Raw genomic sequence first — 16,133 nt, forward strand, 5'->3', positions numbered from 1 at the left:
TCTCCTGTATCTAATTCACTTAAACTTCCTAATGTAGTTTTCAGAAATTACGTGAACAATATAAATCACCCAGTATCTTACTCTAAACAAATTAACAATTCTAAAGCTACCTATTATCAGACAATCACTTGGCTTGACAATATCCTCCTTAAGAGTACATGGAAGATAAGACTACTGGAATAGAATAGCTCAGTTTGAGGGGATCTGCAAATCTGCAAAGACCATCAAGCTCAACTACCTGGTCACTTCAAGGCTAACCAAAAGTTAAAACATACTAATGAAGGCAATGACCTTCAAGTGCTTCTTGAACACTGACACCTCTCTAAGAAGCCTGCTCCTGAGTTTAACCACACCTACAGCAAAGAAATTGTTCCTAATGTCCAGTCTTCACTCCTTGACACAGCTTTGTGCCATTCCCATGCAACCAGTCATCAATGACCAGGGTGCAGAGACTGGAACCTTCCTTTCTGCTTTCCCTCCTCTGGAAGCTGCCTCCCAGCCTCCTTCAGGCTGCATAAGTCAAGGGTCCTCACAGTCTCCTCACAGGACACAACTTCCAGCTTATCAGCTTAGTTATGTTTCTCTGGACACTATCACCTTATGACAGGTATCCAAATCACAGATTTATACATTGCAAAACAGTAAATCAAGACGATTGCTGAAAAAAATGTTAAAATAAGTCACTTCTCTATGTGTAAGATATATATACACATGCCACACTGGAAAATAATGCACAGAATTAAAAAAAAAACCCAACAAAACTTACTTGCTGTGACAGTGCAATAGCAAATCAATGATAAATGTCTGCCATGCTTTTTCTTTACTTAGAGCATCCAGTGCTGTTGGAATCAAAGCAAAACATAGGGTCATCACCTCCAATGCTTCACAGCAAACTTGTTCATCTTCCATATCTGGTTCATTTCCTGCATTTGTCTGTGAAAATAAACAAAAAGAGCACAAAGTAGGTATAGCAAAAAAAATAATTCAGAGAAACCTCAGCAGCTTCCAGGTATATATTCTAACTACAAACTCAAACCGTGAGCTTGTTGACTAAAGTGATTATTAACATCACATACTTTATGCACTTCACTCAGGTGCTATTCAAAGCATCACATCAGATGCCTTGAACTTCCAGCTCTTGGATTTTCAAGGAAGGATCTAAATCACAAACTTAAGGTGCCCAAAGTTAAATAGAAAATCTGTAGGTAAAAGTTTCATCAGTTAGTACTCTTGTTTACTTACTAATTTTCAGAAACAGAAACTTGATTCAGCTGATTCATAACATAGCCACTCTGGTGAATTTTGAAGTACAAAAGGATATTTCTAATTAGTACATAGATTATTCTCTCCATTAAATGCTTAGTGAGTTGATTTTGGTGCACTTCTGCAAAACAAGTGCTTTAAGAATAAAAGTAAGCCCTCTTCTCCATCTAAGCCAAAATTAATTAGCTTGAAGAAGTTCTAAGGAAACTGAATGTGAGCAGGCTTCAATCTTAAGTCATTGGTAATCTTGGCTGCAGGCTAGCAATGTTAACCACAAGAACTGGGGGTTGGAAATAGATAATCTTCAAGGTCCCTTTCAACCTAAGCAAATCCACGGTTCTATGAATGAAATATGTATTTGTTTTATACAAGGAAAGACTAAATAGGCAGAAAGAATGGATTATAGTACTGAACAGATAACTAAAAACACTGATTTTAGTTGTGTAAAGACAAAATAGGTAAGGTCACTACTTCCACAATGGAGGACGTGGATATTCCGAGCTGTCTCAAGACATGAAAGTAACAGCAGAAGACTTAACAAGTTTGGGACTATGCTTGGTTAGCACTGAAACCTCACTTAGAAAAAAAATATTTTTGCAAGCAGGCAGGGATCTAGAAGTGTAGGGTGCCTTTCATATTCAAAGTATTTCTCTATACTCAATCAACAGGAACTGGCTGGTCTGTATAAACTTCTACTTGCAGTGCTTTAAGATTATGGCCCTTCTCTGAGGTAATAACAAGATGTCTGATACTACAAAAAGCAGTGTATAGTCTTCTCAATCCACCACTCAGAGGACAGCCATACCACATTTTCTGAGGCAGTATGCAGAAGAATTTCTGTAAAATCTATGCTCTCAAAATAATTTACTCCGTTTTTTTAGTTTAATTGAATTTAGTGTAGTTCAGAATCTTCCTGAAGTCCTCACAAACGTTATTTCAGAAGTCACAGTTGACATTACTATTCTGAAGAGCTGCTTAATCTTAATTTCACAAAATTTAGCCCACTTTTTTTCCCTTGAACATTTAATGTTAAATCTCTGCCCCACTGACTTAGCAAAATGTTCTTACAATTTAAGAAAATTAAAGAAATAAAATCGAGTTTAGTGGTCAACTTAGGAAACAAAGTTTTCCTTAAATCATTTTTTCTCTCTGTGTAAGCCAGAATTTTCTAGTCACTTGTATATTCAATCTCCATAAAAACTACCACAGGAGTTATTCCCTCTGCCCTAACACTGAATGCAATGTCTGAGATAAACAGTGCATCTTTTCTTGCATCATACTAATCTGTTTTAAGTTTTTCTATAAATGTTATTTAATTGTATCACGTTCTCAGTTCCTATTAGTTCTTTCAATCAGTTTTCCCCTTTGACTTTTATTTCCTTTTTCCTTAACATAAACCAAATGCAGCTGTCATTTATTAAAAATGTCCATATAAGAGTAACAACCAAATAAAAACAAACAGCTCTGAACAATAACCAGTAATGGGTACTGTGAAATACTGAAAAGCTTTTCTTGAAATCTATGCAATTTAAATTTCGCATATTTTAAGATCACAGTCACTTAAAAAAATATTTTTTTACAGAATTCAACTGTAAAATTCTCACCCAGAAAAAATGACAGAAACAAAGCAAGATACTGAAATCAAATGAAAAATACTGCTTGTATAATGCCTCTTTACTTAATCCTAAAATCATGAACAGTAAATAAGGCATATCTGGCAGCAGAAGAATGATTTATATGTTATCAACAACAGAAGTAAATGCCATAACAATGTTAGTCAGTGAAGGAGGAACAGTCATGGCTTAACAGTATTTTTAAGCTGCAATAAAAGACAAAATCCTCCTGCATTACCCTTGAGCAACCTGATCACTGACCCAAATAGAAAATAGACAGTGCCATGGTTAAGCCCACAGCACAGGGATTGCTCTCAACTCAACCAAAATAAGTTACATTAGTCAGCATGTTAAGAAAAGGAGAAATGTGCACATGATTTTATTTAGTTCTGGTCTAAGTGTATTTTCTCTTCTACACTTCTCTTAGTATTCTCATCAAATGTACAGACGTAAGAGCACATCTTTGTATGCATTTAAATGCAAGTTATCAGCTCAAAAACAAAAGAGTAGAAGGAAAATAACTTGTTTCATGAAGTCATTCTAGCAGCCATAGGAGCAGATGCTATCATATCCCCTACGTAAGCTGAATGGAAAGATATTACATTTTTTTCAAGTAATTAACAGAACATTGAAAGACAACAGCCAATAATATATCCAGAATAAAATCTACCTATGTATTGCTTTCACTTTTACTTTCAGGAAAGTATTAACAAGTAATAAATTTAATGTTTTAAGACAAATTTAGAGACCAGCCACAAAAAATACGAATTGCAGTCAAGACAGAGTTTACTGATTCACTTAACTATAAGCACTTGTATAAGCAGTGTGGTATCATAGTGAAATCCACCCCACGTGTGAAACCTTGAAAAGGGTTTCCCTCTCTGTATAATGAAATAAAAATTGTAAGAGAACAAAAATAACACCGTGATTATCGTTTACAGAGTTTCACTGGTGCTTCAGCATCATTTTCAGGAAAATCAGCTCGTCTCTTCTTGCAGATCGCATATGTTTCAAATAAACTTTTGTAGAACAGACCTTTAAATCTGAAGACTAGGAGAAATGAGCATTGCAAGAAGTGCTTACTTCTGTTTTAGGTGTGGAATCTAAGTTTGCTGGAAACAAGTTATAGCAGCTTACAGAACAGATAGAACAGACGCTTTTTTTTTTTTAAATTGACACTAGTTTCAAGCTACAACGCAACAGTTACAGAGAAAAGGAACTCAGCATAGGAAATTAAGGAGTTGCAGGACACCTGACACACAAACACAATACTAGACTCCAAAATACACAATCAAGACAACTACCTAAAACCTCATAATACTCCTATTTCTGAACTGGCTGTCCCTACTCTTTTTCTAAATGAAAGAATAGTCATAAAAAAGAAATTCTTACCTTTTCATAGATTTTACTGATTTCCTCATTAGAACTGAACACAAGTTGAACTGACCCACAACCAGACGCCCAGACAATTTTTTGCACTGCCCTAATAACACAAATATCAGGTATATATTTTGAAGCCTGGAAGGGGAATGAGAGAAGAGAGATTAAAAAATAAGCATGTATTTTATATGTATCACAGAATCTTAAATCATAACATTACAACCACCAAATGAAATTTTAATTTTGAGAACAAGCCATTGGCTACTTCAGGGACGACTGAAACAAACGTTCCATCTTTTACTTATACTTAAATGCTAAAAATTCCTGGAGTTGATAGAAACAAAAACAAGCAAGCACCTAGAAGGCATACATCATAGAAAATAACATGACAAATATAAGTTATTTGACAGTTCGCCCCCTGACTTATTACTCCCTATTCTAGCTAATAGACAAACTAAAGCTTATCAAGTACCTGATTAATACATAAAGGGATTCCCTTGTTTTCAAGTTACACAGGATTTTAAGTGAGCAATAATGCAGTTTACATATCTTATGGATGCAGAATCACTCTTCAATCCTTTGGACATAATCTGAGTTGATATACAGTATCAGTATGTACTGATATACAGTATCAGTATCATACAGTATCATATACAGTATTGATGTACATTAATCATGACACAAACAATTTCTGCCTAAGTGTTACTGTCATTACATATAGTCTGCATCACTTGAGCCTATATTCAAACTCAAACTGTCAAAACATTTAGCAATCTCTAATAACAGATAGCTCTCGGTTTCAAATTTTCCTTTTCTAACAGTCTCATTTACTAATAAAATGAGACTCTAAAAGCTTAACGAATAAGCCAATCTTATTAAGAGACTTGAACACGCATTCTTGCTCTACACATTCACAGTTGCTAGAAGATAGGTATTCCACCCTTGTCACAAGCAAAGCAATCATACCACAGCAGCATCACAAGGAAAAACTGTCACAGGAAAAAAAATGAATGTTTTCTGATTTAATCTCATTGCAGTTTTAAAATCATAAGCTGAAACTTTTTTTTTTTTTTTTTTTTAAACAGTGAAAGATTTTTTTCTGTGCTCTCTGGCAGATACAGAAACAATGCCAGATGCTTATTTTTTATTTTTAATCATGAGGTCAAGAGGGAAGTCTCTGACCACGAAAACAGAATACATATGAAATCTAGATCGATATCAGTTCCAATAATTTCAGAACATTAGATGTTAATATCAACAGTAATACTGTGTACCCACATGTAAAAGACATCCAGTGTTTGTTTGCTCTGATGAGCCTTATCCACACTTCACCTCAAAAGAGACTTCTGTGGAATGACACTGGAGTTCAACTGGCCAATTTTTACACATAAAATCAACTATGGACGTTAAAACCACCACTAATGGAAGACAGATGTCTCAGACAGTCTACTACAGTGTACTTTAGACAGTACTCTTTCTTCACAAGAATGGCTGTATGCTTTTCAGCATGAAGATGGTCATTTAAGATTGCTTTTATTTAGGTGTCTTACAAATGTCCTGAAGATAGCTTTGCAGAGATTCTATACCGTACTGAAAAATCAATATTCACTGCTTCCATACTGGAAACAGAAGCTTCTCAATTGATCTTGAAAATAGTTGTAGCAGATCTGATTTTAGCTTCTACTTCATTCAGCAAAATTTACAGATGTATTCACTAACATGACTCAATTCCAAATGGGGTTGGTCATACCATACAGTATCATACAGATGTTCTGTTTTTAAAGGACACTGCTTAACATTACTCAGCTCCACAGTCAAATTTCTCACTTGCACCATTAAAGGATTTTCAGCATTTAAAGACACACCGTTAGAGATTTCACACTTCTCTTTCAGCATTTCTATTCATATTTAAAATTTCCTCCAGTTTTCTGTATTTCTCCTCAAGAGAAGTAAATTAGAAACCAAAGTGTAAAAGAAGATAAAAATAAGAAGAAAATATCACAAAAATGCTCTTGAAAACAAACAAAATACCTGCAATAATTATAATTAACTTATTTAAAACCACTGCAATGTGTTTCTGAAGTTCTGGTGCAAGTGCAACAGTATTCACAATCCATTAAAAAACCTGTACAGAACTTATCTCACTTAAGCCTCTTCACACCATTAGACTGTATTTCATAATTGCATATGGAACCTTCTCATGAAATACTTTTAAACAGTTTACAGCTTATTAACCATGCAAACGGTACTTTAAGTTTTTATGGCATTGCAGGAAGAAAATCCATTTATTACAAAGTTATAAATTTAAGCATTCTAAAAACTGACTGGGGGAGAGGGGGCAGAAGAAATATACACAAAGGAATTCACTAACCTCATCAGATATTTGCTGTGCAAGACGTATTGCTACATTTCTTAGCATGCATTCTGAAGTTGGATTAGGAATGTTTTGTAGGGCATTTTGTAGCACCACTGCCTGGTCATGTGTAGCCTGGTTTATCTGTAAGAAAGGATTTCTTACTTCTTACACAGAAAAAAAAAGAAAAAAAGAAAGCAAAGTGATACAAAAATATAAACTTACTTAACATAATTTATTAGTAGTAGGCAAGATCATGGATAAATACTTAGAGAAATTACAGACCAAGAAAAAATTTTTGAATGGATACCATCACATATCAAGATTCACTGCACATATGCCATAGTGTAAAATCACGAAGTTAGGAGGACTTGAAACTATTTCTATTCAGGGTTTGTCACTGGTCAGATTATTTCAAATTAACTGAATACTGTCAATTACAATACCTCCTTCTCTTTCTGCTGATGTATGGAAAGGTTTGTTAAGAAATGGATTTCCCTCCAGATTATCTAATACCATCTACACTGAACACAGTCCACTATAATTAAGTACCATTTTAAGCACTGGTGTTAAAAAAGAATTCAATGATGCTCTTAACTTGTCCTCTTTTTTACCATATTTTCACAGGACAAAGAGCAGCAAGAAAAGCTTTTATTCCTTCAGTATTGGTTCGGGCATGAAGCTTAGTCTGACTCTACAGTCTTGACCATTCAAACCTGAAAGGATTCCTTTTTTAATGCAAATTTCTTTGAAAAGACTGCTGTGGATAGAAGCTAACATTTTTCTACAAAAGGGTTTATCCATTTTTCAGTACAACTCCATTCAAAAAACCTCTCTCAGATGCTGCTCAGAAGACACACTACAAAGCTGGTCTGTAACACCTGGCACTGGTCATTTCCTTTGCTGTGTCAGCTTCACTAAAATACCTGACTCAGGGAACAAAATCACATAAGTCCCACTGAAAACAGCAACAGTTGACAATTAGCTGTCAGAAGCAGGCTATAAAAGGATCATGCATAATATGGGGCAACTCATGGATCTATGTACCAGAATACTATATTTAACTACCCTATTGATTCAACAACTTTCAACAGAAGAACAAAAATACTGCAATGCCTTTAACAGGCCCTAGTTATAGCAGCAGACTGAAAACAAGAAGACTGTTGACAGTCTTTGTTTCCTCACTCTCTTGAGTACTGCTAGAAAGCCAAAGCAGAGTTAAACTATGCTACTTCTGATTTAGATACAATTTACAAATCCCACCTCCATCTCAAGGAGTAAGCTTACTGGTTCTGCAGCAGTTAGGAATACCAAGACCCAAGTCCTTCAAAGAGGACAATGGTGAAAGCTGTGAGAACTGCTCTTTGCAGCCAATCAGTTCATATTAAAGTTAGATGGCCGTAGCTCTATAGTGAATATCAGCTGTCACAGACAAAGGTTTCAATCACATAAGTGGTCAGCATAAATGTGTTTTAAGACACTAAACTGATGCTGTGCTCCAAACTGCCTTTTTAATCCGCACAAAAAAAACGGCAGTAAATTTTATTCATTTTAATAGATGAAGACTAGAATGGCAAACAAGCCTCTTCAAGGTGTCTCCAGCACATTCTCATGCGACATAAAAACTTCTTTACACCTTTTAACAGTCATCAAGATTTGATTTCTTTGAAAATGAATGAATCTGGTATCCTCCAACTGAGGCCCATAACCGGAATAGGTATTTATTTTTCCAGATTTAAGGGGAAATTAATTCTCTGCTTCAAAGAGAAAACTTGCTAAATATTCTGGTATAAACTGCTCTAAATCTTTGAGCTCTTTGCCAAAGGCATATTCTAAGAGTACAGAAATAAAATCTTGGCCTACAACATATTTGTTCAGATATAGAAAAATGTATGGACTATACAAAACATGCACAAATTCTACTGCTTTAAACATATCATTGAGGTGATATGTCACTTTTGTCACTTGCCCTTTCCAATTCCAAGACGCCTTCGTGTAGGACACCTTTTTACTATGATCACTTAACTTTGCGACACACTTTAACAGCCAAAAGAATCTGAGTTTATGTTAATGGTATAGACATATATGAAAACTGGAAGATGCCTGTACTAGGAATCATACAAACTGTTGAAAAGCATATAAAAGGCCAGTCAGTCTCATGCCTGACTTTTCACAGATTGAAAGAAACAGGGCTTTGCCTCACTAAGATTTGTGAGACAATATTATCCAAAAGTATTCAAAGTTTTTTGAACACACACTATTCAAAGAGACTGCCAATGGATGTAGATATATATTTGCTGCAGACAGTATACAAGACACTGATGTTTGCATCAAGGAAGATTTATATTACCGGTGAAATTGTACTTGTGCCTTCTACAACTGGTTGACAAGCTTCTGCCACAGCTCGAACGTGGCCATATCCAATTGCTGTTAGCAATAACTTGGCTATTTTTAGAGCATTAAGGTAGGCACCCCTCCGAGTTTCCATATCTGCGTTTGGCAGGAAGTTATTTCGAGTCAGCATACTCAATACAAGAGGCAAACCACCACTTTTTAAGAAGTTGTACTGGAAGTCGCTGGCATCTTCTCCTAGAGGTGCACTGGCAGGCATTAACAAGGCATAAACTACCTGTAGAACAAGAGAGAGTTAATTAAAAGAGATACACTTGTTTGAATGTAAGTGGTTAAACAGACTATGCTGGAATATGACTGTACACCAGCTTACTACAGGCTTTCACAAGGTTACTGAAAAGATAGTTAAAAAAAAAAAAGAGTTGAAGATTTTTATTTTTAAAGAAAAGCAAAGTATCACAAACCTCTGTTAGATATAGCACTTGTGAGGCAGAGGGACCAAAAAACAGAGAGTCAAGGGATGGACTAAGGCTGCTTTCTCCAAGTTTTGCGTGATCTAAACAAATAGCTCTTAGTTTCTCAACTGTAGTGTTATCTGCAATACAAAGAAAACTTATAAATATCTTGAAATGTAGCTATTTTAGAACAAGTCAGTATTATTCACAATTAATAATATGAAAAAAATTCAGTATGCCAGAAAAGTTGCAAAAACCATGAATGACAGACAAGATCAGACTATGAAAGGTCGTGCAATGTTTATTTCTGTCACTAGACAGAAATTAGTACAACAAAACCTCTCAACATACAATGCTTCTCTCCCTTTTCACAGCACTGTGACATCAGATTCCACTGTCAACTGCAAGCATTTTTAGGACGTGAAATAACTAATTTAGGACATACATCTACAACCCCAATTAGCATAAACGTAATGAATTAAAATACCCAATAAATTAGCAGAAAATATAAAATATTTTAACCATAATTTTTATGTAACAGGCAAGAAATGAAGTCATTAAAGTAAAGGAAGAAATTAATTTTTACCTGGTGGCATGAGCTTCATAAGAACACGTGCTCCATCTCTAAGAGGTGGCATATTTAGGCTACTGCCCAAGTCTGCAACTTGCCAAAGAAAAGAAATGTATCGAGGATGCAGTGACATGATCTTAAAACAAGCAAATAAATAAATTAAAAAACAAATAAAAACACAACACATAAAAATCATTAGTTAAAGACAAGTTGAGAAGAAAAAACATTTTAAAACCATCACTTCAGCGTATGCTTACCACTCCGGGCAAACAGCTTTCGACTTCTGGGTTTGGACCATCGCTGTAGTGATTGCCATGGTTGCCCGGAGAACCAGTTGAAGAGTCAGAAGAACTATCAGGACTTGAGGGCATATTAGAATTTATCTGTGTAAGCTTAGCCGTAATTAGCTGCAAAACATAATCAGAGTTTTAATGCAAAAATGGAAATTCCTTATTAAATAATCGTCTAACATAACTTTAATGGCGTGTTATAAGAATGAACAGGACTACTTCACCAGAATAAATGATCCATGTCCATGGTACTTTTTAAGTATTTAGAAAAGGCAAGCAATATCTTAACTTACATAAATATCAACTTGCAACACTTACCGTTTTATCTTTGAGATTCAATTGTCCGATTAATTTTCTATCATCTGCAGGATCCACCAGCTCCCCACCAATGAACAGTTCTACTTTTGTGTGCGCACTGTTGGCTTTGATGCGATTGAGAATACAACGCCGCACTTGGCCAATGGTGTCATTTGTGTGAGACCAAATATCCAAATCTTCCACCTGTCGGCCTTGGTTTGGAAAACGAACTACCAGTGTGATATGTTTTCCACGGAAAGCTCTACAAATAAACAAACCGGATAAAGTTCTTTTGACCTCACTAAGTTAATTTATTCCTTCTGCATTTTGTGCTTCAGATATTATGACAGCAAATCTGTACACACGATGGTATACTCCAGATAATTTTGTGAAGGCATCAGTAATTGTTCAAGCTTAACATACAAAGTAACTTTCAAGAAGTTGCAAAAGCACATTAAAATATGGTCATTTTATAGTCAGGTTAGAAACACTAATTGGAGCATATCAAGTCCTTTATAAAGGTTTTAGATCCTCTTTCTTGTTTGTAATTTCCTAATCAAAAGGAAATAAAACTCCAACTAGAAACTATGCTTTGTTCTTTTAGTAACAGTGCAGTTAACAGTAAAAATTTAAAAATACCAAGATGAAAAAAAGCCATCAGGTCACCAAGTCTTAATATGCCTTTCTGTCAAAAGCTTTTAAAAGTTCCATATTAGAAGTCTGCTTATAAAAACCCCATGGTTTAAAAAAGTAAAGGTCAAAAAAGGAATACAAATTTTCACAACGCTAGTGACCACACTTAGTATGATAGGGCATATTATGCTATTAAGTGTGTGTCTAGATAACCCCAAACAACAACAACAAAGGCAAAAATTTCTCATAAGAGCTTCTTGCTAGCTAGACGTATGAAAAAAATTAGTCTAATCACATAAGCAGCCCGTACAGACAAGATGCATCTGCAATAAACAACAGAACACGTATTTTATCTAATCAATGTATGCAACAACAATGCTGTAGGAGAAATACAATCTCTGTCGCAGCAGAAAGAAGCAGGATCTCTTAATTTTCTTGTCAAGAAATGTATTCAAAGTAAGAAGGGGGACAACAAACCCTCACCATTACTAAAATTACATTGACCACATCTTAAATCTCAGGCAATCTCAGTGTATTCCTTAAGACTTTTTGAGAATTTCTTCCCACATGCAGCATACACTAACAAGTGGAACAATGAAGCAGTCCTCTCTTCTGCTTTCCTGTCCAATGACATGAATTGTTTGTGAAAATATCTACACAACATCAGATTAAATCACTTCCCTCTTCTTTGTACAAAAGATGGAGTTAGGGAAGGAATGTATATATTTTACAAGTATATGTAATGTATATATTTTACAAGTGCCATTCTGCTCTCCCTCATTTAATGGGAATATTTCATTTAGTGTCTCTAAATTTAAGCTTGCAAAGCAAGATCAGCATCTCTAAACAACTGTGGAAGTGTAAGATACATGTTCACAACATATTTTTTGTATAAAAAAGACTATGAAAACAATGAGGCTTCTTAAGAACTTAAAGAAAGGTACTGCTACCTTAAAGAAAGGTACTGCTTTTGTGTTAACTATTTGAAAAATAAATACACTGTAAGCAATTGAACCCCAAGGTATATACTGTGCTAGTTACAGAACAAAACACTAGAAGCCACATTAGTCTCAGGCCCCCTATTCCCTTAATGCATAGCAGAGCGTCTGTATTTGCACGATCCTTCAAGTTTTTTTTTTTAAACTACAGATCAGAATTTAGCACCAAAGACAACAGAATTTTGAAATTCTGTAAATACACCCCATGAACAGAAACCCTTTAGAACATAAAGTCCTGAAGATGTTCATAATATTTTAGCTAAGAGAAAACAAATAATAACAGCCCATTTTCACACGTACCTTGACATAGGTAGAATAGTTCTTTCTTCATGGTAGTCACTGTCACATTCATTTATATATTCTCTTAAAACAGTCAACACTCTCACCATTCGTATTGCTTCTTGTCTTGCACAATTAATACTATCTTTATCTCCATCCAACACACATAATGTATCATAGGAGGCTTTGAGACGATCAAAACAGGACTGAATGAAGTCTTCATGAATCACTACCTAATGACATAAAAATTGTCATAATTACAAGAAATGCTGAAAAACCTGGATAATCAAATCATAAGTAAAAAGCCAGGTAAGTAGCTCTATAAAGTTGTTTTATTCCATGTTAAAATAAGCTCCCATTGATGATGAACTCTAACTTCATATGCACTTCAAAATCTTGCACAGGCCATTGGTAGCTCTTAGCGTAGAGTGCAAATCTGCCCTTCAATAGAAAAAGTGGAAGTCTGTACAGAGGAATAACTAAATTGGACTCTTTTCCTTCTGCTTGATTCCTAACACAGCATCAACTTGCATCTGCCCTAGACTGACACACAACTTGTTGTAACATTGAAGATCTGCAAAAATTTCCAGGTGTGAGAAAAACATTTCTACTGCAGACTACATTACATCATAGTCATGGCAGTAAACCCAATCCACTATTCACTTTTCTTGGCAACAATTCAGGAGCAGAGGAGTTACCAGCACACTGAAGCACAGTACTCGCATTTACGTTAAGCAAAACCAACATTTCCTAGAAATGTCTGATGTAATCACTTGCAGATGGACAGATCTATGCATGCCTACCAGTTTTCAGCCACTACAGCAAGATGCAGCTCTCATGGCTGTAAGCACACCACCTACAGCAGCTGAATTCAATCTATGAGACTGGCAGCACTGAAGACTATATAAGAAGTTCTTTTATTTTTTGAGGACAAATCATGAGATTTTTAAGAAATACAACAGGCAGGCTACCAACTGGAGATTGTCTGGACAATATTCCCCCACAAACTCGTGAAATCCCAACTGTACCTCCCCTCACCTCTCAGAAACTCATTTTCTCTTCTCTCTATCCATTGAAATCTCTCCCAGCAAATACTAATAGAGGGAGGAAATACCTGATTTGTTAGAGTTCAGCTTGACAATTATATGGGACACTGTGATCCTTTGAAAGGGACAAAATATAAAAATATTAGACTAGCTTGTGACAACACTCAACATATCTAGCTAACAAACATGTTGGTGCTCTTAATTCTGTATCTGACCAGAATCTGACAGCTGTACTCCTGAGTATACTTTTTAAAACATGGAAACTATTCCCTGATTTCAAACTTTCAAGTATAAAAATACTGCACTGAATTTTACTATTTTTTTTTTCCTACCATATTATAATGCATATTATAATCTTACCTGATTAACTTGTAACCGTGGACCAAGGTTAGTATAGATCTCTTTAAGAAGATCAATTGCTCTATTTGCAATGTCATCGTTTCCCTGAATCACAACCTAGCACAGTAAAAAAACAAACCAACCAACCAAGTATTAGAACATGATACAACTTTCTGGTATAAAATTTAAAAGCAAAATGCCTACATACATTCACACAACAGTAGTCTAACTTATAAGACTTACATATGGTTAAAATTCTTAGTTATACATAACCAATACAAATTATGAATAACTGTGTAAGAGTCAAAATTAAGAAATTAGTACTTTAAGGGAGTTCAGAACAAAAGCTAATATTTCTACAAACAGAATGAAAGTAGACTTCAAATATTCGTGTTCACACACTTTCATTTTCACTTGTTTCAGAGAACAAAACAACTTGTTAAAATAATATCCTTCAAGTCTGTCTTCAAGTAACATAGATTTGGCTCCATTTAAATGAGCTAGATTTGCAAACTCTGTTAGCATTCCTTGAGGATACGTGGGCATTTAAAATACAATAATTACAGCATTATAAAACACAAGTTCTTGAGATGCTTAAACAAATTACATTAAAGATGAATAAAACACCAGAGTTTTCAAGTATCTTAGATGGCTAGGGCTGGGTGGTTGGAATGTAAGGATCTGAGTTGCCCTTTTTACCTGATAATCTAAGTTTTCATTACTATTCATCAGGTCAGAATGGATACTGAAAACAGACCCTACAGGGGGCCTCTACAGGATATTGGTCTGAAGTGTCATGAGTTCTCATGCTGCCAAACAGTTAGGCAGAGCCAAGTAAGTTGATTTCCACAACTAATATATGCTGTCATTATGTCTAGCATTATATATGCATTATGTGCACAAGCACTTTACTTGTAAGAAAATATTTATCTACTTTGGTTTTGACTGTTACAATTATGATTATGACGATTAAAAAACCTACATGTTAAACAAGCCACAGCCAAAATTATTGAAGATTCTTGCTTTATGAACAGCACGTTGCTTGAAACACAGCCACGATAATCATACCACATGCTACGGTGGGTTCTACGCAGCTCTTCAATATTACAAAGTCTGAAAACAACTAAGCACCAAATTTCTGTTTTTCACTCCTAGATTTGGCAAGTTTCAGAAAGCTTTTACACAAATATTACAATGCTTCTATTGAAAAGCTATAACCATCTTTAGGTAAAAGACTGTAGATACAAGAGAGAATCAAACCAGTCATCACTCAGACTAATCTGGAATCACTCAAGTTTACCATATTAGAAGGAACAATGAAGCACATAAAATGAAGTGAAGGTCCGTGGGGTGAATTATACAGGGGGGAAAAGAGACCTACAGAAAATTCACCAGGAATGACCCTTTCTTCCTAAACAGCATAGGCAAGTTTTTCACCTCATGCGCATACACAAACTCTCAAGTTCATTGAGCAGCCTGCAAAGCCACGGATTTACTTACCTTCTAGAAATACAGGAGACTATGCCCATGTGTTTAATTTGAAAAAGAAGTTTTCTGTAATTTAAGTCAGCAACTAATAAACTACACATTCTTGAAAATATATATTAAAGAAAACAAAGACTGAAAAAGACTTCAACTGTTAATCTTTCAGATGTTTCCTCCAATTAACTTACCCTCCAAAGGTAGTCTAATCCTATTAATTCCAGATCATCCATCATATAGGCTCGTCTCTTTGCTACTAGCTTTCCTTCTCGACAGTTCACAGCTTTGAAGAAACGTTCAAAACATTTCATTCCATTTTCTGTTAATAGGGAAGGATCCAGCTGAAGCACATTATTTTCAAAGAAGTCCTTATTAATGTCAGGGTCTAAGTCTGGTTCATCCCCCATTAGTTTGGAATACCATTTAAAACAGGCTTCGCGATCACAAAGATAAACAGCATTTTCAGCTAAACACTTCCATATTTGCTTCGCCTGAGGGGCACAGAGCCACAGCTGACCATCCTTCAATAAAAATCTTGAGCAAAACAAAGAGACAATTAACAGCACTGTCTAATCGGCATCTGGACTTACAATTCAATAAGAAATACAAGGAACAAGTTGAATATGTATTTTATACAAACACAACAACAACAGTCAGTCATGAAAATACGATAATGAAAACTTTATATCATCAGCCCTCTCACTGTAGTCCCGTGATTTCTTAGCAAAAGTTTGCAGGCATCAAAACATTACATTCCAATTAAGAAATAAAATTAGAGAGAA

The 16,133-nt window shown here is 35.2% G+C and overlaps 1 protein-coding gene across 2 annotated transcripts in view; it reads right to left on the reverse strand.

Annotated features, from left to right (window-relative positions):
* The window catches only part of USP9X (ubiquitin specific peptidase 9 X-linked), a 99,180-nt gene that overhangs the window by 27,832 nt on the left and 55,215 nt on the right, over positions 1 to 16,133 (reverse strand). For both annotated transcript variants that reach the window (XM_042810945.1, XM_042810944.1), the window contains exons 16-26: positions 15,543 to 15,885; positions 13,891 to 13,986; positions 12,506 to 12,717; positions 10,596 to 10,836; positions 10,245 to 10,394; positions 10,003 to 10,123; positions 9,426 to 9,556; positions 8,960 to 9,238; positions 6,628 to 6,753; positions 4,269 to 4,394; positions 767 to 933 (exon numbers count right to left, since the gene is read on the reverse strand). In XM_042810945.1, the coding sequence (XP_042666879.1) occupies positions 767 to 933; positions 4,269 to 4,394; positions 6,628 to 6,753; positions 8,960 to 9,238; positions 9,426 to 9,556; positions 10,003 to 10,123; positions 10,245 to 10,394; positions 10,596 to 10,836; positions 12,506 to 12,717; positions 13,891 to 13,986; positions 15,543 to 15,885 (1,992 nt within the window). The remainder of the gene's footprint in view (positions 1 to 766; positions 934 to 4,268; positions 4,395 to 6,627; positions 6,754 to 8,959; positions 9,239 to 9,425; positions 9,557 to 10,002; positions 10,124 to 10,244; positions 10,395 to 10,595; positions 10,837 to 12,505; positions 12,718 to 13,890; positions 13,987 to 15,542; positions 15,886 to 16,133) is intronic.

This window comes from Centrocercus urophasianus, unplaced genomic scaffold (assembly GCF_019232065.1).
Source record: "Centrocercus urophasianus isolate 14NV4802_14NV808 unplaced genomic scaffold, USGS_Curo_1.0 seq_12, whole genome shotgun sequence".
In the NCBI taxonomy this organism is placed as follows: Eukaryota; Metazoa; Chordata; class Aves; order Galliformes; family Phasianidae; genus Centrocercus; species Centrocercus urophasianus.